Source organism: Crocodylus siamensis, unplaced genomic scaffold, assembly GCF_052110815.1.
Source record: "Crocodylus siamensis isolate JL-2025a unplaced genomic scaffold, ASM5211081v1 HiC_scaffold_341, whole genome shotgun sequence".
Lineage (NCBI taxonomy): Eukaryota > Metazoa > Chordata > Crocodylia > Crocodylidae > Crocodylus > Crocodylus siamensis.
Window position 1 is genome coordinate 1 of NW_028324751.1, and position 24,678 is coordinate 24,678.

Consider the following 24,678-nt stretch of genomic DNA (forward strand, 5'->3'; position numbering starts at 1 on the left):
CACATGTCCGGCAGGTCGCAGTGTGCCAGAACCTCTGTCTCCCTGACTTTTTTCACCACCACCTGCATCCAGTGATCAAGGGTTTTGGGGCTGCCAGTGCACATGCTCCCCTTCACCCTCAGAGCGCACAAGCCCACTGCCATGTGGACTGCACTTGACCAGAAGGGATCCAGCCATCTCCTGCTGACCTCCTTCAGCCGCCTCACCAGTTCCTGCACATCTGGTGACAGCGGCCTGCCCCAGGCAGGAACGTGGATCCCCTGGAACTTCTCATTTGGTTGTCCAGTTCCCTCACCTTGGGGATCACCTGGCTGAGGAGGGCATTGCCAGTGCTAAGGGTCTCGGTGGCCTTGAGGAAGGGCTTGAGGACCACCAAGATCTGGGAGATGGTACCCCACTCAGCTCTGTGCAGGGAGGCACTGATCCCAATCTCCCCAAGCAAGGCCATCTCATGGATGGCCTTCTGTTGCTCCACCGGCCTCTTGAGCATCAAGAATTTGGAGTTCCACCGAGTCTCCACCTCCTGTACGATTCTGTGCTGCATGAAGCTGAGCTCTGCCTGTTTCTCCCACAGCATCTTGCCCCCCTTGATGCTGCGGTGGAAGTAGCCCACCTCCTTCCTGCATTTTGCAATCAGCTGGCTTGTAGCAGTAGTAGTGGTGGTGCCATCAGCAGGAGCCCTGTCCCCCTCCAAGGCACCCCTCACTATGAGGTGCGGCCTGTGTGCTACAGAGCAGATGCCAACAAAGTAAGCGTCACGGACAGCCTTCACCATATTGGCCCCATTGTCGGTGACCGTGAACCCACGGGTGAGCTCAGCCTCCCAACGAGCCACCTCTGCACCATGTGGTTCATGGCCCCCATGATCTCCCTTGCCATGTTGAACTCATCTAGCACCTCCTCTTGGAGGAGAGCCCATCAATGGCCTGACTGATTGCATCAGTGCCCCGTGAGGGAGAGGTAGGTGTGCTCTCCACCCTGGCTGCTCCAGATGTCGGAAGTGAAGTAGGAGGCTACCTGCAGCCCTGCCCTGCACAGCTCCTCCCTCAAGTACTCCCTGCATGCCTGGCACAGGGAGGGTACCACTGCCCTGCTAAAGGTGGTGCATGTGGGCACTTTGTAAAACGGGGCCAGAAGTGCTACAAATCACCTGTATCCTGGCCGCTCAACTAGGGAGAAGGGCTGGCTATCCAGTGCAAGCATCTCCCCTTGGGAACACCCCCCTCTTTCTGTCCACCTTTCCCCCACTGGTCCAGGGTGGCCTGCCTCTGTTCTGGGGGGAAGGGGCTTTGGAGCAAGCAGGGGACTTCCCTTTCAGCATGCTTGCACTGGGTCAGGCTGAGCAGGAAGAAGGGCAAGGGGGTGCTGCCTCCTTAGATGCAGCAGCATTGCCATGGTGGAGAAGTGCTCACATCTTTCCCATGGCCCATGTGCTGTTGGCAGTGCTGGCAGGTGGTAAACTTGGGATCATCTGCCACCTCCAAATGCTCCCGCACTACACTACTCCCCTGCTTCTGGGTTGAGGGTGAGGATCCTGCCTTATCCCACTCCTCAGCAGGCTGAGGTACAACAGCAGGAGCTGCCTCAGCTGAGCCACTTGCCTCCACAACCTCAACCTCCTCTGAGATGCTGCTTGCCGGAGAAGACCTGGGTCTAGGGAAGATTTGAGGGGTGTGGAGCACAAGTGCTGATTCCCCCGCAGTCCCCCGCCGGCAGTGGGAGGCCCATGCTGAGAGATGACATTGGGGTGGAGGACACAGTGATTCCACCGCTGATGCCCACGTCTGGACTGAGGGCAGGTGGTGCAGGTGCAGGGACGTTAGGTGCAGACACTGCTCCCACCGCCTCATTTTCACTGGCAGCACCAATGTCGTGGCTGCTTGGGAAGAGACTGAGTCTCCCCAACCCAAATAACCAAGTTCCCACTTACAACTGATTTGGTTAGAGGGGGCAGACTATGGAAAAATCCAGCATAAGCTACCTTCTCACACATCTGGAGTTGTAGCAAGACAGCTTAACCACTCTGCCATCACAGCCTTTACATCAGTGGGTGGAGAGTGGGGCGAAGGAGGATACTTAAGCCGAACTGGGAAACCTGGTCCATGCAAGGTACAGTGAGTGGACACAAAGTTTATATTAGAATCTGATGAATTTTAGCTCTCTTTTCATTGCAGAAAACAGAACGTACCTGCTGAGAAAGGCATGAAGGCCTCCTTCTTTACAAATTTTCCTTCAGAGTCAAGAAAATGCTCAGGATAGAAAGCATCTGGCTTCTCCCACTGAGACTGGTCTCGCAGCACGGAGGTCAGCAAGGGGATGATGAAGGTACCCTGAAAAACAGATTCATGGAGCTTCCTGTGAAGGCATCTGGTCACTCGATCTGGGGCTGATGCAGGCTGGGTATGGGAGTGGCATGTACAATGCTGCAGTTGCACCCCCCCACCTCCCTTTCATTCCTGGTCCACCAAAAGTATAAAACCGACTGCCTGGTGGTGCAGCAGCATTTCTTGTCAGGGAGCTCTGAGGGAGTCAGTTGACTTCGTGGCTCATTATCATCTACCCTATTCCTTCTAAATTTCATTCCACAGGTTTTAATGAGCCTCCCTCCTTAATGGTCTTGATGTTCAACTAATCAGGCTAACCTTCCTTCTGCAATTCTGCTGTCTGTTAGCTGCTCCTGGTAATGAAGCTCATATTCCACAGCCCTGCAGACTGGTTTTAACTCTAGCTAAAAAAATTAACTTGGGTATGGAAATAACTTTCAGTGAAGCATTGGATGCACTGTCAAGGTGCTCAAGAGGGTTAGGTTTTGTTTTATGAATCTGAAAGAGAAATGTACATTTAATTCTAAGAACAGCAGGACTACTGAAACTAGGTATTTTGGTTATTTTTCCCTTTTTTGTTTTTGATGCATAATATATGATAGAACAAATTAATGCACAGTCCAAGAAACATATTTTTTGTTTATGCTCTAATCTTAATCTGAACAATATACCCATAGGCCTCTAGCTTGATAGTAAAGCTCCTAGGTTTTTTTAACATAGTAAAAATATGCATTGTGTTTTGTGTGATGATGCACCACACCATCTGCATCTTCTTGATCATTTGCACGGTAATAGGCAATTAATGGTATACCAGGAATACTTTGTGAATACTGTCAGCTGATTTTTGATTGGCTGATTTAACAGCAGCAACCAAGCCAGGAATCCTGAAGTGTGGATGTCACAGAAGAAGAGGGAAGGAGAACAATGCTACAAGCATCTTACCTTTGGGATGAAGCAGCCTTTGAGAGTGACGTCTACTGTAGTTTCATGAGGTAGATTCAATGGCAGGATATTGGCAAACCTCTGGATTTCATGGACAACGGCATCCGTGTAGGGCAACTGAGTTCGATGTTCAGTTCGTGGTGGATTTGATCCAAGAACTCTTGCTATCTCATCTTGGACTTTTTCTGCAAAAGAAATCTAACCTTTCAAGAAGGCAACCAGCACGTCCAAATCCCTAAGAAGTGCTGTGCGTGTTTAGCATGAAATGTATAGGCTCATAGGTTAAATGGATACAAATCTCAAAAATCTCTCTCTCTCTCTCTCTCTAGGCTTAATGGGATGCTAACAGAACTAGACATTTTTGTGTATTCAGCGTCCTCAAAGAAAAATGGAGAACTTCTGAAAATACCTGGATAACTGGCTCCCTTCCTTAAATTGCTGAATCATAACATAGTTTAACTGGTGCTGGACAGAATGACTTTGATCATGCCATAATACTTCAGAATGTGTAGTTTTATCCAAGGGTGTAGGTTGTAGCCATATCGGCCTAAGGACATAAGCAGACAAAGTTCTTTGTGTAAATCCAATATCTTTTATTAGACCAACTCAAATAGTTGGAAAAATTCTTCTTACCAAGCTTTCGGATGCAAACACACTTTTTCAGGCATAGGGAGAGTCTGCTGCTGTTTGTGTACTCTCCTGGGATGGTCTAATAAAAGATATCACGTGTACCCAAAGAACCTTGTGTGCCTATGTCCTTAGACCAAGATGGCTACAACCAACACCCCTGATGCTTTTCACTGACTGGAACAAAACAATTCAAGATTTAGATAGGTGTAATTGAAATCCAAATCTGGCTGCAAGAAAATAAACCCCAAACCCATGCATCAGTGGATGTTTCACATCCTCCTCAGTGACCCACCATGGATATAAAGCTGTTCCACTCTGTACTCCAGAGCCTATTTTACCTGTAGCAGCTCGTAAATTAACTTTGGAGTTCCACAGTTCCAGGTGTGGTGTGTTGGTCATAATGGCAATTGTTCCAAGAGCACTTACTCTGAATTTTGGGGTACTTCATCATTAGCAGAAAGCCCCAGCGTAGTGTAGTGGAAGTGGTCTCCATGCCAGCAGCAAACAGATTGGTTACAAGGGCTTTTAAATTCTCATTGTGGAAATAACCATCATTGTCATTTTTCTCCTAAGGAGTGGGAAGGAAATATAGATAAAAATGAAACAGTCTCTGTTGGAAATTTGCAACTCAGCAAACCAAGAAATGGTGTTTAAGTCTATAGTTGCATCAGGGTTGACATGCTCAGCCTCTTGGCAGGACTGAGTTTGTAGATAAGAGTTTTTTCCCTCTATAACCATAAGAAGCCTGAGATCTGTAGCTATGAGAAGCTGGAGTGAGATCCAGAAAAAATCTGGTCACAGTGACATACAATGTGTTGGCCACAGACCTTTTGGTGCCTGACATTTCATGGACTCATCCACCCTGATTTAGCTGACCAGCTGCTTCTTACCTACAAGGGGTCAGGGTCTGAAGACTGGGACCCACAAAGGGAGTATACTGAAAGCTAGAGGGGAGGACATGCAGGGGAGAGCAATGTGACCTAAGCTATTTCCCTCACAGAGCTTTAGAAGCACCCTCCATGACTTGGGGTTCATGTGATGACTCCCCTGAAGGTTGGTGTCTAAGCAAGATGTTTCTGGCAAAAGATGTTTGAGAGAAGGTGCTATCACCATGGAAGCATCCATCCTAATTTGTTGGCCAGACCATTGACCTGGAGGGTGAGGGACAGGCTCAAATCCCTCCTCTCAGCAATCCACCTCTCCTACCTTACAGAGGAGCAACTTAACTACCAAGCTATTGTGTACTCTGGTGTAGACTGTTCCTAATTCTTTCTGTCAAAGTTGTATAAAATGCTTAAATATTCTCTGGGGAAAGGAATTGAATCATGATCTCTCTCAAACTAGAGGAATACCTCAGTCACTAAAGAACAGTGTCTTTCTCTGTCTCTAAGATCCAATGAATTTTTAGCTATTTGTTACAATGTGGATCATTTTCAAAAGGAAATCGTGGGTGAGGCCTATCCCAGAACATTCTGTCATGATGCTCCTATTCACAACAGAGGTTAAAAACCTCATTAAGTTACTAGGTTTATAACATTTAAACTTGTTTACTTTGGATCGTCGCATCTGTGTTTACATACACTAGGTTTTTGAACTAATTAAGCAAAGTCCCTGGCCAGTGCTGCAGGAGTGCAGGATGGTCCAGTGCTGCCCCTCTGGCCTGGAGCTCCTCACTCACCCTGTGTTCATGCTCTGCCATTCAGCTGTGGAGCCAGGGAGCCAGTAAACCAGGCAAGAAAAAAAAAGTGCAAGCAATTCAAAAGGGAAAGCAATTTGAACGGGTGAGCTGCAAAATAGTCACAGCACCATCTGGTGGAAAAAGAGGTTCCTTACATGGCTTTGAGAGTCTTGGTGTTTGCATGCAATGAATCCATGGACATGACACTTTAATTCCTGCTGCGTCAGACTAAACTATGTCTGAGGAGTTTTAGTTTAATGCATATTTTAAACCGTTGGGAAATTCTGCTCATGCAAACAGACTCACAGTTGCAGCACATGCAATGTCAAAAATCGTGGCATGTACATGGCCCTTAGAGGTTAGAACATACACTTAAGAAAAGGGGGATGGTGACAAAGAGACCGTCTCTTCCTAGATAATTCCTGCTGTACTCAGGGGAATAGGATTCTCTCCAGGACTTGTAAATAAACAGGGTTGCATCAGCAGTACCTGACTATCCTCATCTTCTGCAAAACTGGCAGCATTTTTAGGCAACTCCTTGGTTCCAAAAGGGCTAACAGCAGCAAGCTATTTAGGTAACTCAGCTACCTTGTCAGGCAGGTACTTCACTCAAGTTAGACTACCATGCAGCTATGCTTTTAACTCCAAAATACAGGAAGGAAACATGCAAGTCTGAAAAAATTTAAGATGCCCAGTTACCTCCTGCTGTTTTATGAGGAAAGCATCGATCAAACTTCTCTGGTCATTTTTGTCTAGGTTTTTGAGGTGTTCTATGAAAGTAACTTGTATAAAAGCATGCATTTCATCTCTATTTCGAAGAAGAGTTTTGTGACCCTTCAAGAGAAATCCAAGGGCTGGGAACGTATTATAGATCTAAAAAAGAAGAGAAGATACAAAAAGGAAAAATAAGCATTGAGAATACTTTATGTATGTACACGTATAAATACTTAATTTTGTTAAGTACTTTCAGGCCCTTGATTTATACGTGTACATACATAAAGTACAAAATTAAGTGAATGCTTGCATACTTAATTTGCACACTTGCTAACTGAGGTAAAAGAGAGTTCCTTTCTTGCACTGGTGGGTATGGACAGCTCCTAAGCCCTCACTCATAAGCTGACCCTGCCTTATCTAGGAGCATACAGGAGGGAAGCAATAATTGCAAAGCTACTGTCTAACCTATTGATGCTACATGCTCGAATCCAGTAAGTGACATGAAGAAAAAGAGAGGGAAGAGATGCAGGAGCTCCCCAAGTAAGAGCATCCAGGTATGATTTAGAGGAACAGTGCACCAAATTGTAGCTTCAAGATCTCTGCCTCCATTCATAAGCCTTGTTTGTCTGGGATATATTTCAGCAGCATGAAAGGATAATCAATAGTTAAAAGCCCTGCAGGAAGTGGTAGGGTGTTAGTCAAGGGGTTAATGTATCAGTAGAGTGTAGCTGCCTAAGGAGACAGGATGCATCACTCTGGGTATGACTACATGGTGGCCATGGAGTGATGACAGAGCTAGTTCTCAATGATCCATCTCAGGACCTACAGCATTTGTGGGAGAAGGGAGCTGCACATAAGCTCACTTACCCAGCTGCATCATAGGACCTAGGGCACTGACCTTTTTTAAACAGTAAGTTTTCTTCTGTGTATATGTTGGGGCATATAAGTAGAAAATGTACATATTGTTATTCTTCACTCAGTTTTGTAATGTGAGAAGTTCTCAGCTGTATATATGTGAGAGGAAACACCCAGGTGGACCTACATACTCTCCTCCATTTCAGCAGGCTGTTTCTGATGAATAGGAACGATTTAATATTCTGCACAAGTCATACAACAACATGCCTGTATTTGAACAGTAAGATAAAGTAACTTAAACTTACTGCAACTGAGGGATATCCACCAACCCTGACATTTTCATTAATCAAATTTAAGAGTCTAATGAACTGGGGATCTTCATAGCCAAACCGCTTTCCAAGTAATATGGATACGATTATATTAGCGACCGCTGCATTCATTATTATTGTGGGATCAAAAGGTTTGCCTAAAAAGAAATACAAAACAAAGAAGAAATTGTGACAAAGGATCATTAATAAAAACTCATGGTTATTATTTAAACATAGCACAGTGACCACAGTCCAAACTCAGGCCATCATTCCCCTAGGTACTGTGCATACAAATGAGAGATACTCTTTGGCCCAAAGAGTTTGCAATCTAAGGGTGGTTATATGTGTGCAGCGAGGCTGTGCTCCGACACACTGAAATAACAGTGCATTAGAGCAGACTTGATTAATTGATTCTGCTAGATCACAGTAATTACTGTGCTCCAGCAGACTCCAGCGTTGCGTGTATCAGCATCCCTGCTCTGAAAAATGGCGGCAGGGGGGCTTTAACTAACTTGTTTTCTAAGTTTTAGTTAAAGTGCCCCCACCACCATTTTTCAGCATGGGGATGCTAATACACAAGATGCTCTGGCTCACGATTAATGGATCCCCATTCAAACTCATGTTGCCTTGAGCCCAAACGTTCTTGGTCCCAAAGACTGGGATGGAGGGGGTCTATGTTCACGGACTTCTGAAATTCCAAGGCTGACTTTAGAGAGACATGGAAGAGGAGGAGAAAGCAACTGCCGGAGGTACTGCTCTCTGTGTTCTAAAAAATACCTTTAATTTCTCTAGCAAATAATTGAAAAAGAGTCAGCAAAATTTTACGGTGTCAGTTCCTCAAAGGAAAACATTTGATGAAACAATGGTACTTTTATGCATCTTACGAGGCACGAAGCAAAATCATAGAGGTTGTGTGAAGTTAGGCACCCACCCACCTTTCTGAGATTCAATATTCTCTATCAGATATCTGCACTCTTCAACTACCCGGTCCTCAATGACTGCCTTGCCCATTCCAAAGTCTCGCAAGGTTGAGAGAGTAAATCTTCGCATCACTTTCCAGTTTTCACCACGTGCAAAAATAATTCCTAAAGTAAAGCAAAGACTTCAGGTCACAAGAATAATTTAAACCAATGCTTAAAAATATTGAAAATATCACTTGTCATTTCATGTTTCGTTAGGCTAGTGCTTGGGTAGAAAAGCAGCTATATACCCTGTCACATTGCTAGTTTCCAAAGTCTGTTTTTATTCCAATGCAGAATGAAAATAAAAGTTTTAAAAACCTGATGAAAAGCATGTTTTACAGAGAAAAGCATAGCTCAATTAGAGCTGTCTTCTGGAACATGGAGTTTCCGTTCCAAGCATTGCTCAGCAGAAAAGTGAACATATGTCACCCACACTAGAGAAACCCATCACCTGGCTAGACTGGGGTTTCTCCCTCAATAAAATAATTCTTGTACTTGAAAACCCTTCCCAGCAAAGTTTATCTAGAATGGTTTATACAGGCAGTCCCTAACATACAACATTGAGTTACATTTCACACTTACAATGTTTAGAAACTGACACCCTGTTTCAACTTTCTGACCTCAGTTTCAACTTGGAAGGCTTGATCCATTTCGATGCAATGCCAGTGAACAAGTTGGCTGCATCCCTGGAGTTCTCTCTGGAGAACTTCTGTCCAAACTTCCTTGGACACTTTCTTTAAGAAAGCAGACAAGACTCCAGAAAAACCTGCAGCCAAGACTCCTGAGAAGACTCCAGCCAAGAAAGAACCTTTCAAAAAGTCCAACCCAGAGCCTTTCAAAAAGTCCGGCAAAGTCATCTCAAAGTTCTTCCAAATCTATATGATTGCTATTTACAACATAAATACATTCGTGTAGCTATATTACCCATCTATAATTGATTGAGTACAAAACTCTGGGGTATTTTTGGTGAAAATAGGGTATCGGGCTTTGGTTCAGAAACAAATGCCCATTTGTAATCTTCTTTCTTATGAGAAAATTGGTTCTGAGTTACAACATGTCGACTTAAGATACAGTTTTCAGGAACAAATTGTGTCGTAAGTCTGAGGACTGCTTGTATTGGAAACTCTTGTCTAAGATGGTTTCATCAGGGAAGTTCCTTCCATGAGTTGGGGTTTGGAGCTAATGATCTCTTGAGGTCCCTTCCAGTCCTACTTTTCTCTGCATCTGATTTTCCTTCTTACTTAATCATACCAAACAAAATGTATTATAAAATACAGCAGTCAACTTGGTTAGGGAATGGTTTATTCATTCCCTAACTGATTTTGTAATGCTAGTGAATTTAATTAAATATATTTTTCAATGTCATTTGATATTAAAGGACCTCCACCTAACTAAGGAGATGCAGAGTCCCACCAGGGGAAATGGCTTGCTGGACCTGGTCCTGGCCACAGGTGCTGACCTGGTGAGGGGACTGCGGGTTCTTGACCTCCTGGGCGATAGCGATCATCGCCTACTGGAATTCATCATCCAGCACAGGGTGTCAAAGGCCTACAGTAAGGCAGCAGCCCTTGACTTCAGGAGAGCTGCTTTCAATGAGTTAAGGAGATTAGTCCAGGAGGCACTGTGGTCCCAGAGGGTAGGGAAGTTGGGAGTCCAAGGTGAGTGGTTGTTCCTTAAGGAGACGATCCTCTGAGCCCAAAGGGTGACAGTCCCAATGTTAATCAAAGGGGGCAAGAGTGCTCAAAAGCCCCCCTGACTCAGCAAAGGCATTCAGGAATGTTTGAAAGCTAAAAAGGAGGCGTATACCCAATGGAAGGGAGGGGCCATCACCAAGGAGGATTATATCTCCATTGCTCAAGACTGTTGTGGGGGGTCTTAGGAAGGCTAAGGTGGAGACAGAACTAGGACTAGTGGCCACGATCAAAGATAACAAGAAGTCCTTTTTTAAATACATAGGGAGTAAAAAGAAAGCACCGGGTAACGTGGGGCCTACGCAGGACATGCTTGGCAATCTGGTGGTTGCATCAGATGACAAAGGTGACTTCTTTAACAAATTCTTTGCCTCCATTTTTCTGATCAGGGATCGGGATGTCCCGCCCCACCAGGATTCCAGATGGACTCAGGAAAGGCACAGCCAGGCCTAGGGTCAGGGAGGAGCTAGTTAGGGAACTTCTGGTGGGGATGGACATTTCAAATCAGCAGGTACAGATGATCTCTACATCAGGGTGCTGAGGGAATTGGCAGAGCTCATTGCGGGACTCCTAGCACAGCTTTATGAGCACTCGTGGTGCTCTGGCCAGATGCCAGAGGACTGGACAAGGGTCAATGTGGTCCCCATTTTCAAAAAAGGGAGGAAGGAGGACCTACAAAACTATAGGCTAGATTAGTGTTACCTCGGTCCTGGGGAAGCTCTTTGAGAAAATTATCCAGGAGCACATCTGCAAGTGACCAGCAGGGGAGATTGTGCTTAGGGGCAGCCAACATGGGTTCATTAGCTGCAGGTCCTGTCAGACCAACCTGATGGCCTTCTATGACCAGGTCCTTAGATGCAGGTGTCATGGTGGATGTAGTTTTTTTCTGGAATTTAGGAAGGTCTTTGACACTGTATCTCACCCCATTCTCATTAAAAAGTTAGGTGACTGTGGCACTGATGCCTACACAGTCAGATGGGTCACAAATTGGCTGGAGGGCTGCTCCCAGAGAGTGGTGGTAGATGGGTCATTTTTGACCAGGAGGGATGTGGGCAGTGGGGTCCCCCACGGCTCAGTCGCTCAGGCCAGTACTGTTCAACATCTTCAGCAGTGACTTGGATGAGGGGGTGAAATAGCACCTTGTTCAAATTCCGCAGATAACAACTAAGATGTGGGGAGAGGTAGGCACGCTAGAAGGAAGGAATAGGCTACAACTAGACCTAGACAGGTTACAGGGGTGGGCGGATGAGAATAAGATGGGATTCAACACTGACAAGTGCAAGGTACTGCACCTGGGGAAGAAGAACCAGCACCATACTTATAGGCTGGGGAAGTCCCTTCCCCAGAGGCAGAAAGGGATCTTGGAATCATAATGGATTCCAAGCTGAACATGGGCTGCCAATGGGAGGATGTGGTCAGTAAGGCCAACCGCTCCCCCAACCCTCCAGCTCTGTCGGCTGTGGCAGCTCACTACCTCCCCTCCCCGCTCTACCAGCTCTGGCCTCTTACAACCCACCCTCAGGCCCTGCACAGGCTGATATACCCTGAGCCCTGCACACCCCTAGGGACAGCTCTGTCTGCCTATGTTCTTAGACTAACATGGCTACAACCAGCAACCCTACCAAGGACTTTCCTGAACAGGGAAGTTAATTTACCTTACATTTGTTTATATCCATCCTACCTAAGTTTGAGAGCCTGCAGCCCAGTTCTGGACAGAGCTCTGTACAAGGGGGAGAAGACAGAAACCGTAGGAACAGAATCTGTTGTGATGGCCAAGGACAACGTTAACACTAGCATGAAAATTCATGAGTTAAGTCCCCCAAATCATGAGATTTTTCAAAGACAGTAAATGCTGCTGTTTTAGCAACAGAACACAAGTTCAGTGCACATAAACCATTTTCAAAGTAGCTGGAACTGGTTTAAGATGAACCTGGCTGAATGTAGTATCAGACAAAATTGATTTGGGTCAAACTAGTTTATGAAACTTCTGTCCCAAACCCTTTCCAGGTTCAAGTTCAATCATAGTCCCCCAGCATCCCAGCATGCTTTCCAGCTCTGGGCTGGGCTATGCTCTTTGCTCCAGCACAGAAGTGTTCTGGGAGGGGGGAAGCAGGGACTTTTTCCCCTCCCCCCACCACCAGGCAAAACCCAGCTGGGGTCCAGGGCCGGGGAGTGGGATTAACCCCCTCTTCTCCTGGCTAAATCCCACTTTCCCTAAGTACAGAGGTATCCTGCTCTATTAATCTTACTGAAAGTTAGTGTTGGCTGCGACTGCGGACTACAAATCTCAGAGGCACCTGAAAGCAGGAAGAGGAACTGAGCAACCCTGCATAGTCCTGCTTTTGTAACTGTGGACTGGAAATCCCAGAGATATTGGAGGCAGCAGAAAGAGGAAGTGAATATAGATCTTATGCTGGCTACATCCCAGGGAGCCATGCTTTAGCACACCCTGGCTTCTGGCCTCAATCACTGCAGGCACGTGGCTGCATTTCCTGACTCAAAAGTGACTGTGTGTCCAGTTGTTTCTCAATTTAAGCTCTGCAAAGACTGAATCCATTCAGCTTCAGGCATTTTGACTGTCTATATTTACACACCTTGAATTTTATTCTAGCTCCCCAGTGAGTGATGCCAACTTGAGACAGAATTCTTTTTCACTGCTGGGATATGTAGATGATTCAGTGAAGTGTTTAGGGCTCTCAGTACTCCAGTGATGCTCTTCTTGCCTTGTTTAATGACCTGCTAGTTAACCCTTAGTTTTCCTTATACTTATGTATAATGAGGCTAAGGAGGTATTAGTCTTATTTCTCCATGATGCTCAGTATGGTTGTCTCTGCTCTCACCCACACCAATTTGGTCTTCAACTACACCTTCTGACTGCACTGAAGTTCTTTTATTTAAATAGATTTAGAAGGATGAGGGTGCAAACAGGCACATTAGCACCTCAATTATCTGTTCCTTATATGGGGAAATATTTCTACTTGTTTGAATTAATTTAGTTTACGAGTAACAATAAAATGTAAGTCACCATTTCCTTTGAACAAGTCTTCAAGTACTGGAATATTAGGCCTCCCTGCAAATGCATCTGCTTGATCCACCAGAGCTTCCTTCACTGTCTCGTAGCCTGAGAGCACCACCATCTTTGTGAATCCCATCTGAATGGTGAAGACTGGCCCATACGATTTTGACAGCTTAAATGGGGAACAAATAAAAGTATTTCACAAGCAGTGGGGCAAATTCACTTATTGAAGTCAACAAAGCTACAGCAGAGATGTTTGCTTGAAAAAATTGACAAGGAAAGAATGATTTAGACAAATATAGAAAGACAAGCCAATCCATTATCACTCTGCCCACTTTTGACTAATTTGTAGGAAATGAAGTCATGTTTATGGTCACTGTAAAGAACATACCTTTAAATAGTGTCACCTGAAGGTTTTCCCCTTCCAGTTCCAGTTTCCCCTTTCCCAGTTCCAGTTACCTGTACATGTTAGCTGCATGGTTAAAGATCTGACAGTTAATTGCACTTTGAATTCAGTGAACAGTGAACAGAGTGATACGTTAATGCAAACTTGGACTAAAAAATGTAATTGAAATTATGGGTGACTGGTGCCTCCTGAGTTTGGGGGCCATGTGGGGGGTGTTCCCCCAGTGGCTGGTCCCAGAAGTGCCAGTGGCAAAACCAAGTGCTGCTGGCGCTTCTCTCGGCACCCCCGCTCCCTGGTTGGCGAAAGCCAATCTCAGGGTGGGCACGTACCTTACCCCCCGTGCTTCCCCATTCATCGCCTATGATTGAAATGAAGATCACACTTAGAATCAGTCTTTTATTTCAGTTCTTGGAAGATATTAGAAAGATGAGGTATCATATTCAGATTTCTGCTACATATATGGGATGTGTATGTGGAGGAAGTGGCCTGGCAGTTAAAGAGTGCCCTTGAGAATGTCACAAAGTGATCAGAGGTGCAGGTAGCTCAGGTGCTGTACCATCTTTGTTAGCAGAATATGTGGGATTGAGTGACAGTAATAGATTTTCTGTAAGTGTCACCAATGATGAAAGAAATCATTCTACTATAATAAAAACCATAGTCTGTAATGCTCTGGGCCAACTGCGCATGCACCACCCACAGGGCGGGTCATGATTGGCTGTCCTGGAGCATTACAGACAGACAGGATGAAGCAGAGGCAGTCAGGGGCCAGGGAGTGGGCCAGGTGGTCAAGGGTATAGTGCACTGCCTGCTGCAGGGCACAATGTGCTCCTTGCCACAGGCCATGGCTATGTGGCATGTTGCCTTCCAGGGGGTACCCCATGTCACCTGTTGTGGGAGGTGGGAGGTGCACTGTGGTGCCTGCTCCCCAACCTGCTGCCTTCCACTCCATGCTGCCTGTTGTTGAGGGGTGTGGCGTGGTGCACCCCCAGACCACAGCTGGCAGTGACTGGGAGGTGGTGGGGAGGAAAAGGAGGGGAGCAGGCATGGCGTGGCAGTGCATTGTGCTGCTCCCCAGGCTGCCTGACCAACTCCCTGGCCCCTGACCGCCTCTGCCCAGGAATGGGGAGCATGTAGGGAAGGGACAGGGTTTGCACGCTGCCGGACACTGAACCAGGGTAGTGCAGGGCACAGGGTGGTGGCTATGGCTGCTGCATGCAAGCTTCCCCCCATCCCTTCCTGAGAGGTGGTGCAGAGTGAAGCGGTGGGAGGTGTGTGTGTGGGGGGGCACACAGGGGGACATGTGCCACCCTTTGGCTCCTCCATTCTATGCCCCTGGATGAACCATGGGGCTGTGATTGCCCCAAGACCCAGCCTAGCCAGGGCTCTGTTCATAAAAAAAATGAGAGAAAATGAGGAAAAAAAATGCATTGCAGGCCTGTTGGAAAGGGAACAATGAAAAGTTAGGACGGGAATGATGAGTTATGAGCAGTTGTATAAAAGCCATCAATTATTCAGAGAGAACTAAATTTGCAGGAACTAGCAGAGCACAGCCAGTGACTTACTGTACACCAAGAACCACAAGATAAGCAAGGGTCCATGACTGATAGATGTGTAGCATGAACTGAACTTATATAGCTGATGTTAACATAGAATGCAATAGTAGTGAAATATAACCATGTTAGTCTTGTCCTGTAAGCAACCTGAAAACTCCATTTCGTATCCTTCTGCTTGACATAAGTGAATGAACTCTGCATGGCCCTTACGTATGAGTGTGTGTAAAAGGGCGAATGGTGAGAGAATGGCATAGAGATGGGAGAAGAAGATCTAACTGTTTTTGTAAGGAACAAGGTGCCAAATGTAAGTTATCAGTCAGTAAACTAATTAATGAATGGCTGAAGAATCCCTTTTAGGCCTAGGGCACAAAAAAGATAATGAGGAGAAGGAATGCACCCATTCTGCCAGACAGGCAGCAAGAACACTCCAAAGCTAAGATTACCTAAAGACGAAAGAAGAACAACTGCAAAAATAGAAGCTGGGTATAGAAAAACCACACGTCACTGAAACAAAGGATGCCAATCCCTATAAAAGATCACTTTGAAAATGCCAAGTTGGGTGAATCTCTTTCTCTACTGCTGTTTCATTGGAGCACAGATGTATCTGTTCACCCCGCTCCAGCTGCTATCTTCAAATCATCATCATCTACTCAATAAGCCCGGGTTGGTCACCCTGGGCTGATAATGAGCAACTATTGCTGGTAACTATACCTGGTGTATGTGTGGATGAAATGGTTGTTTTGTGTATGTGCATGCCTGGCTGTAATGATGTGTACGATGATTTGTGAGTGTTTGTATGAATGGTGTGCCCAAACCTCTCTTTCTAACTCATGTGATCAATAAACGCGGCATCTTGCCGTATCCCCCTTTATAAAGCCTTGCTCGTGATTTGAGCAATTGGTAATTTAAGTAACAGAGGTTCCCACCCAGATCCCTGGCAGAGATGCCATCTGTTGGGGGAAATCTTGAGGATGATTTGCTAGAGGGAAGGCGGATAGAAGATGCCACAAGTAGCAACTATGCTTCATCCACTCTGAATTGTCCCCATTTTACAGCTGAAGTGGAAAAGTCTGCAGGCCAACGGGGAGCACCTCCAGGGTGAGAGGGATCAAGTGCAACATGATGCCTAGCGACTTGTGCACAGTTAGTGTAGCAAAACCCTGAGTTTCTTTCAAAACCCTGAGTTTTTCTTTTTATAGTATTATTATTATTCATCTTAAAATGCATTCCCTCCCCTTCCCCAACCATTTCTGACTTCTCTCCCTCTCTAGTCCCTATAGATAAGTACAAGCGAGCTCAAACTTAGGATAAGCTTTAAACATTTTTATTTTGGTGGCAAATTTTTGGTCTTGGATAACCATTGTTTTATAATTATTAGGTTTGTATTAATTTTTACTGTTGTATATTGTATTATCATCATTTTGGTATTATTTTTATTGTTTCATATGGATATTATATGGTTTAGGCCTGTGTTTGTCAGTGAACCAAAAAGTCATGACAAGTTTCCATTTTATATGTCGAGCCTCCATCTTCTGTCCTCTGCCTGGGCATCCCATGTTGCAGCAATATGATTCATTGTACCCCTCCCATGTAAATTGCTTCCCGGTTGAATGAGAATGATTGGGCGTGATTGAAATACAATGGTAGGAGGCCTCTACTAAATGGCCTGTAATGACTGGGCCATCACCTCGCATTGATTCATCCAGGAACCATGGACCTCTCCCAAGAAAAGAGACAAGACCAGCATTTGAAAGAAAAACGACCCTGCAGAACCACCAACTCTATCATTGTACCCCACCATTACAAACATCCGAAACTGCACATCCCTGCATGGAGCACACATGCTCAGGATGCCAGGGGCTGACCCTTGCCTGGGCATGCCTCCTGTCACTAGGGTCACACACGTTCTGCCCCTATAAAGAGTGGTAGTGAAGACAGACCCAGTGGGAATGCCATTTCCATCCGGACCAGACCAGCTTCACATCACCTATCCACCCCAGAAGCCCTGCTGGCAACCGCCTCTGGACAACATCTACTGGACAAGGTATAGGTAATATCTACCTATTCCAGCCTGGATAGGTAGACATTACCTACATACCTCCTCCTACAATTTGGACTCTCTCTCTTTCTCCTCATGGACTTCAGTGGACTTCAGCCCCTGCACCAAGCCTCTCTAACCCCTGCTGCCATTGTGTGTGTGTGGGTGGGTGCAAGGGAACCAATTTGGCATTGTGTCACCATCTCCCCTGTTCAATAAAATCACTGTCATTTGCAACCCTGAGTTGGGTCATGTTTTAGTGAATCCCACTCCCTTTCCCATCTTAAATTCCAGCCTCATTCTCTCTTAGCTCCAGTTCCCATCCTCTCTGCTAGTTTCCCCATCTCCTCCCAATTCCATTTCCCCTTTTCTGCCACCTCTCAGTCTCTCCTTGCTTTCCTGCTGTCCCTGCTGCTTTTCCTCTGATTTTCTGCTGCTCTTTCTGTTTTCAGGCTTTCCCCCATCCTCTGCAGCTTTCCAGATCCTATTAGCTGTTCAGCAGTTCTCTCCAGCTTCCAGCACCTACTGCTGCTGCCTGCAACTTCTCTTGCTGCCCCGGAGCCATCCTCTGGCTCCCCACACCTAGAGCCCCTCTTTAACACCCACACTTTCCTTTAGTCCCATTTTTCCCTCCTCTCCCCATCTACTTTTTCAGGTCCCCTGTAGCTCTGGCTCCAGTCCCAGACTCTGTGCCGGCATGCTTCCCTGTTCTGCAGACTTTGGGCATTGTCTTTTAATCAATTAAGATCAATTAAAGTTCACCCCAAGCCTCAGTTCTTCAGCCCAGGCCCCTGTAGTCTACCAGTTCTAAACCCAGTACTGGTAACTTTAATCCCCTATACTTCTACTTTCTTATCTTAACCTTTCCCCAGGTATCCCAAGTACACCAAGCACATATATGCACACACATCACAACACCCAACTTAGGAACTCACCTGTGTGTATGTGTAGGTGGGTGGTATGTGTGTAAATTAGTGAATATATATATCTATGTGTATATACATATAATTGTGTGTGTGTGTGGCATATGAATTAGTAATCCACATATATGTATTGAATGTGCAGGTGTTGGTAACTGATTCTGTCTACATTTGGTGTGTGTGAACCCAGACTAATTATTTGGAATGTGTGTGTATATATGGCATTGTGTGCATGATATACAAATTAGTGATCTGTGTCTAACTTTTGGGGTCTATAATGTAGGTGTCTGAGCTGGTAGTGTGAGTGTGTATGCCTAATAGGGGTGTATGCACCTAGTGAGTGTGTGCTTAATTGATTTTTGTGTGTGCACATGCAGTTGTCTACCGCGCCTTCCTATCTAACAGCGCAATATTGAGATCCTGAGCATTGGCTTGACCCCATAGGGTAACATCAGCAAGAAGAAAACAAATGAGAGCACCAGCTGCGAGAAAAGCAGTGTCAGACTGAGAAAGCAGAGGAGGACCGGCAGGGGAATGAGAGAGGCAACATGAGCTTGAAATGGAGGAAAAATGCCAATGCCCCCTCAATCCCTAGAGGAATTCACAAAACAAGGTATTCACAAAAGCTATAGAAAATCCTTTCATCTTTAGGAGCAAGGTGGTGTAATGATCTATGGGAGAAGAGAAAGATTTACCTCAAGGAGAGTCCGGTAGGGTCTCTTGAGGTCGATGATATGCAGGTTTCCAATGATAGGTAAAGACCTCGGTCCTGGAGGAAAATCCTCTCTGATGCGGCTACTCCAGAGACTTGCAATTTTTGTAAAAAACATGAGAGTCAGGGCAAATGCCAGAAACATCGGAATAGGATCAGTCCAATCCATTTCTCTTCAGCAAGCAGGTGGTTGGAAGGGTTAAAATGAGAGGGTGAGGAGAACAAGTTAGACCACTGTGTAATGTTGGAGAACACAGACTTTTACACAAACATCATGCACAGTGGAGGATTTTAACTCTCATGGGATTAGGAAATAATTTAGTCATGTCCCCCTGGAGAAGGGTGATTGCATCACATGTCTCTTTGGTGATTTACTTTTAAACAAACTACCTGAAGTAGAGAAAGAGGGAAAACACAATGACCCCCTTCTACTGCAACAAGAGTTTTTCCCTGTCATTTCACTCACCCCTACTTGAATCAGCTGGGACTTGAATTCATATCTCTCACACAGTAAGCAGAAACTCTATCACACAGCCACCGCTGCTGGGCCTACTCCAAGCTGCTAGGGGTTTTGACCTTCCAGGAGCCCCTGCCTCATGTCAAGCTGCCTACCTCTTGCTGGAGGAGCTAGAAGCAGAGCTGGGAACCTCTTGGGTCACTGCTCTGCGTATTGCTGGAGCTGGGGAACCTCTCTTGCTGACTGCAGCCTGTCCTTGGGGATCCTGGAGCCTAGCGGGGAGCCTCTCCTGCCGGCCGCATGCTGCGCTGCTGAGAGTCCAACTGCTGCCTGCAGGTCCGGCTCTTTCAGGTTCTTCTGGGGCAACTGCTCCCGCCCCGCTGGCCCAGGTCTTGCCAGGTCTTTGAAACTCCTTGCTTGTGGTCCCTCACTGGTCTCCCTGAGATAGCTGCGCTGCCCCTTTTATACCCCTGCAGGTGACCCAAGGGGCCAATCAGGGGACATGGAGGGGGAGTATCTGGGGCCTGATTGGTAAGGAAAGGGAATCCCAAACCCTCCAATCATATTTTCCCCTTTCAAAACCCCTGGGTCAAATCATTACTAGCTAGTCCATCACATGTGTCATAGTCCAAACTGAGCAAATTATGAGAGGTGTTTCCTCACTGGGCCCTGGAGCTGGGTGCCAGGCATCCAGGTGGATGAACACTGCAATGAAGGAGGGGTGCTTAAAAATGCCCAAGACTATAATACCTCTGTTGCCTTGGAAGTCTATGGGGCTTCTATGAAAGCAAAATTAGTCCAATGTTGAGCAATTTTGGAACCTTACTCTAGTTCTTGAAGGAAATGAAATCCACAACATGCTTCTGCCAGAGAAGTCACATACTCTTCACATGGGCTTGCTACTACACAGCCTAGGTTTTCCTAGGAGATGAAAAGTGCAAGACACCAAGTTCTTAATGGGTGTGTTTAGACAAGACATGCACTGCAGAGTTGCCTAATTAGCTCTGCAGTCTACAAGTCCAGTGCTATTAGGATGGAGTAAACTAATTTAACTTCACCGTAGGTTAGTGTTTGTAAACACCCCTGGGAGGACTGCAGGTGCATTGCTAGACTCCTCCCGGGGGTGCATGCCCTGGATCCACCTGTTGGAAGACAGGAGCTGGGTGCTGCCAGCTGGGACCGAACTGAAGACAGTAAGCCTGGGTTCAAAACGCGAAATGTTTGAAATTTCTGTGTTTCATTTCAAAGCTGTTTTGAAGGCTTTTGTGTCAACTTGATTTCACTGTTTTGAACTTGCAATGCATCAAAACAGCTTCGGAATGAAATGCTGGGTGAAATTTCGCACAGCGCTAGTATATGTCTAAGGGTGTCAGTTAATCCCATTTAAATGAATGGCAGCCTTTTAATTGATATCCAAAGGGTTTGGTATAATGCCAAGTTTAAGTATTTTTCTTTTCTGTAATAGCATGCAAGTATGTCAAAATCCTCCCTGTGGCAGATGCAACAGCATGAACAGGTGGGTAACCCTGTATGTGTGATTTTCAGAGACGCTGAGCACTCAGAAGCAATTTAAATAAACAGCTGTGTCAAGCACGTATGAAAAAAAAATCCTTTTGTACTTTTGACATTCAGGAGATGAGGTGATGACTTTCTGATTGGCTGGAACTCAGCACAAATTGGTGTTGGGGAGGCTGATGGCAATTGAAGATGCCGTATGGAAGTAGAGGAGATTCTTGGCCCAGCTGTGCAAGAATGTGGGAGCGGGTGAAGAATTCAGCCCTCAAGAAAGCTATTGGAGACGGACTAGTCCAAATGAAGAAAAGGGCAGAGTGAGCATGGTGCCAGGGACATCTTGCTCTGAGAAGCTGCAGTACAAGCACCAGCAAGTTTTCAGGGAAAATTGCTTTGTTCTAGAAAACATGTTGTTCACCCCACACCTCTGCAAAGGTTGGGAATTCAAGTTGCTAGAAAAAACAACACTTTCTGTAGTATGTAAGTTTGTCAGTGCACACATGGGTTATGGCAAGGTAATTTCTCTTTCCTTAAGCCTCTTCTAGACTGGACGAAATCTCCTCCAAATCGAATCAGCGCCCAAAGCTTCACTCGGCCCTAGCCACTACCCCACTGGGTCACTAGACAGGCTTTTCACTAGTTCCTGTGACAGGCTTCTCATGCAAATTCATTACTTATATAAGTGTGTGTTCACCCTTCTTTGGCTCTGATTCCCTAAAACTTGCCTCTGGGTGATTAGGGTGTGAAAGGATTAGTTATAATCAGTTTTACCTTATTCCCACTAAAAATTCCTTTCTTTAATGTAAACAAGCTGGCCTCCTCTTGTAAAACATGAGCTCTTTTTTACCGAGTACTGTAGTAACCCTGAAAGGGCCTTTTCCATTCCTTCGGCCACCTGATTGCTAGTGGAAGGTTTGCTCAAATAGCTTGGGGAAGAATTTTGCCTGATATTGTCTACATTGTATAAATGAAAGGTTAATAAAGATTGATAGAATGAAAAGCCATTACATAATGATCTAGTCTAATCTCTAATTTAACACAGGCATTCGAATTTTATTCTATGAGTCCTGAAATGCAGAGATCTTCTGGAAGTGAATGCTGCAGAGCCCAGTTTCCTGTGGTTGACTTGGAACATGACTAGAATCCCAGTTGTGTTAAGGCCAGAGCTATGTGAAAAGGTAAAGTATAATAGAATCAGGCCTGAAATGTGTCATAAGACAAGTTGACTTAATTCACGCGTTGATAAATTTAATAGATTCATAGATTCATGATTCAATTGTATCCGACCCCCTGGCAGGAAAGAGGACCGAGGTCAGACGACTCCAGCCAGGTGATTGTCAAGCCTCCTCTTGAAGACCTCCAAGTTAGGTGACAGCATCGCCTCTCTTGGAAGCCCATTCCAGACTCTGGCCACCCTTATTGTACTGCCTCTGTGCTGCTGAGAGGGTCAGCCCCTAACCTATAACCATTATGCTGGTTCCCTCTCCCCAGGTGCAGCACTCTGCACTTCTCCTTGTTGAACCGTATCCTGTTCAGGTCTGTCCACTTCTCCAACCTATCCAGGTCTACCTGGATGCAGTCCCTGCCTGCCGGTGTATTCACTTTACCCCACAGCTTGGGGTCATCCAACCATACAGTAAAGAAAGATAAGTGGTGGAGAGAGTGAGAATGAAAATTTAAGAATGACTGCTTTATAGCAGGGAGAAAGATGGTTCCCATCTTCAAAAAAGGAGGAAGGAGGACCCAGGAATAACTATAGGCCAGTTAGTCTTACCTCGATCCTGGGTAAGCTTTTTGAGAGAATTATTCTGGCACATGTCCACAAGGGGCCAGCACAGGAGATTATGCTTAGGGGCAAACAACACAGGGTCATTAGCGGCAGGTCCTGTCAGACCAACCTGGTGGCTTTCTACGACCAGGTCACCAAATCCTTAGATGCAGGGGTAGCAGTGGACGTAGTCTTTCTGGACTTTCGGAAGGCTTTTGACACCGTCTCTCACCCCATTCTCATTAAGAAACTGGGGGACTGTGTTGTTGACACCCACACAGTCAATTGGGTCGCCAACTGGCTGGAGGGCCACACCCAGAGAGTGGTGGTGGATGGGTCATTTTCGACTTGGAGGGATGTGGGCAGTGGGGTCCCCCAGGGCTCAGGCCCGCACTGTTCAACATCTTCAGCAGTGACGTGGACGAGGGGGTAAATAGCACCCTGTTCAAATTTGCTGATGACACTAAGATGTGGGGGGATGTGGGCACGCTAGAAGGAAGGAATAGGCTGCAATTGGACCTAGATAGGTTACAGGGGTGGGCGGATGAGAATAAGATGGGATTCAACACTGACAAGTGCAAAGTGCTGCACCTGGGGAGGAAGAACCAGCACCATACCTACAGGCTGGGGAACTCCCTTCTTGGCAGTGCAGAGGCAGAAAAGGATCTTGGAGTCATCATTGATGCCAAGATGAACATGGGCCAGCAGTGTGGGGACGCAGTCAGGAAGGCCAACCGCACCTTCTCATGCATCCACAGATGCATCTCAAGCAGGTACAAAGAGGTGATCCTCCCCCTCTATGCAGCACTGGTCAGGCCGCAGTTGGAGTACTGCGTCCAGGTCTGGGCACTATACTTCAAGGTGGATGTGGACAACATTGAGAGGGTCCAGAGGAGGCCACTCGCATGATCAGGGGGCAGCAGGGTAGGCCCGATGAGGAGCGGTTACAGGGCCTGAACCTGTTCAGCCTCCACAAGAGAAGGCTGAGGGGGATCTAGTGGCCTGTTACAAATAGAGTGGACCAGCAGACATTGGGGGGAGTCCCTGTTCCCCCGAGCACCGCCAGGAGTGACAAGAAAGAACGGTCACAAGCTGGCAGAGGGTAGGTTTAGGTTAGATATCAGGAGGCGCTACTTCACTGTCAGGGCGGCTTGGGCCTGGAACCAACTTCCAAGCAAAGTGGTGCTGGCTCCTACCCTGGGGGTCTTTAAGACAAGGCTAGATGAACACCTTGCTGGGGTCACTTGATCCCAGTACTCTTTCCTGCCATGGCAGGGGGTTGGACTTGATGATCTGCTCAGGTCCCTCTTGACCCTACCAACTATGAAACTATGAAACTGTATGGTGTAAGCAAAACCTGAGTTAGTTGTCCAAACAGGAAAGGGCAGCTTGGTCTTGTGTCGTGGGCACTAGCCGTGATAATATAAGTCAAGAGACACAGGAGTGCCAGTAGAAAATTTATTGCTTCTGCAGAAGGGTAGACTCCCACCTTAAGGGCCAAGAGCTACCCCGAGAGAGGTTTGACCTTCCATATTTATATGTTTGCTTTACATATAGTATAATGAGGTTAGTCATCTTTACATATTTTTCTGTTAGTTATAATTATCTCTTGCGATTATCATCATCATAAGGGCATCTTCCTTTTATCAGTTGAGGATGCCTTCATCTTTCCAGTTGGGTCAGGGTCTCCTTCCGCTTTCCAGTTGGGTCAGGGTCGAGCCTCAGATTAGATGTCTTCTGTATTAGCACTTACATTTTCCTGAGATTATATTTAGTATTAGTATTACACATCTTAGTCATATATGCTTGGATTAAAACTGCCTACTAGTCAATTTGTTAGAGAAACATTTAAAATACTGAACTTATGAACTTATAAACTTCTCATGCTTGAACTTACAACTTACTCAACTTACTCGAGTTAGCCTATCCTTTATATCAATGGGCACCTTGAGAGAGAGCTGCCTTGTCATCTCAGAGGATGTCTGAGGTGGTTATGTAAAATAACTTTGATTGCTGGTCGGATAAGAAATCAGTAGCAGAGAAAATTAACCTCCTGTGCTAGAAAAGGTGTGCATGTTTGTAATAGAAGTAGCGCCTAAGGGGCCTAATGAGCGAGCAGTTTTACGAAGATTAAGGTGTCTGTGCAACACAAAGTGTGTAAGCAGTGTTGTGTGTTTGCTCTGGAAATTGTA

General features: G+C 45.9%; 1 protein-coding gene across 1 annotated transcript; it reads right to left on the reverse strand.

Moving 5' to 3' along the window:
* Positions 1–2,157: 2,157 nt before the first annotated feature.
* Positions 2,158–19,628, reverse strand: LOC149851724 (cytochrome P450 2K1-like). The gene is made up of 9 exons (XM_090030445.1): positions 19,362–19,628; positions 18,733–18,920; positions 13,130–13,292; positions 8,387–8,536; positions 7,449–7,609; positions 6,274–6,447; positions 4,323–4,464; positions 3,267–3,451; positions 2,158–2,330 (listed from the first exon to the last, which is right to left on the reverse strand). Exons 2-9 carry the CDS (start codon positions 18,916–18,918, stop codon positions 2,166–2,168), a joined length of 1,326 nt encoding a protein of 441 aa, XP_089886571.1. The 5' UTR covers positions 18,919–18,920; positions 19,362–19,628; the 3' UTR covers positions 2,158–2,165.
* Positions 19,629–24,678: the final 5,050 nt, after the last annotated feature.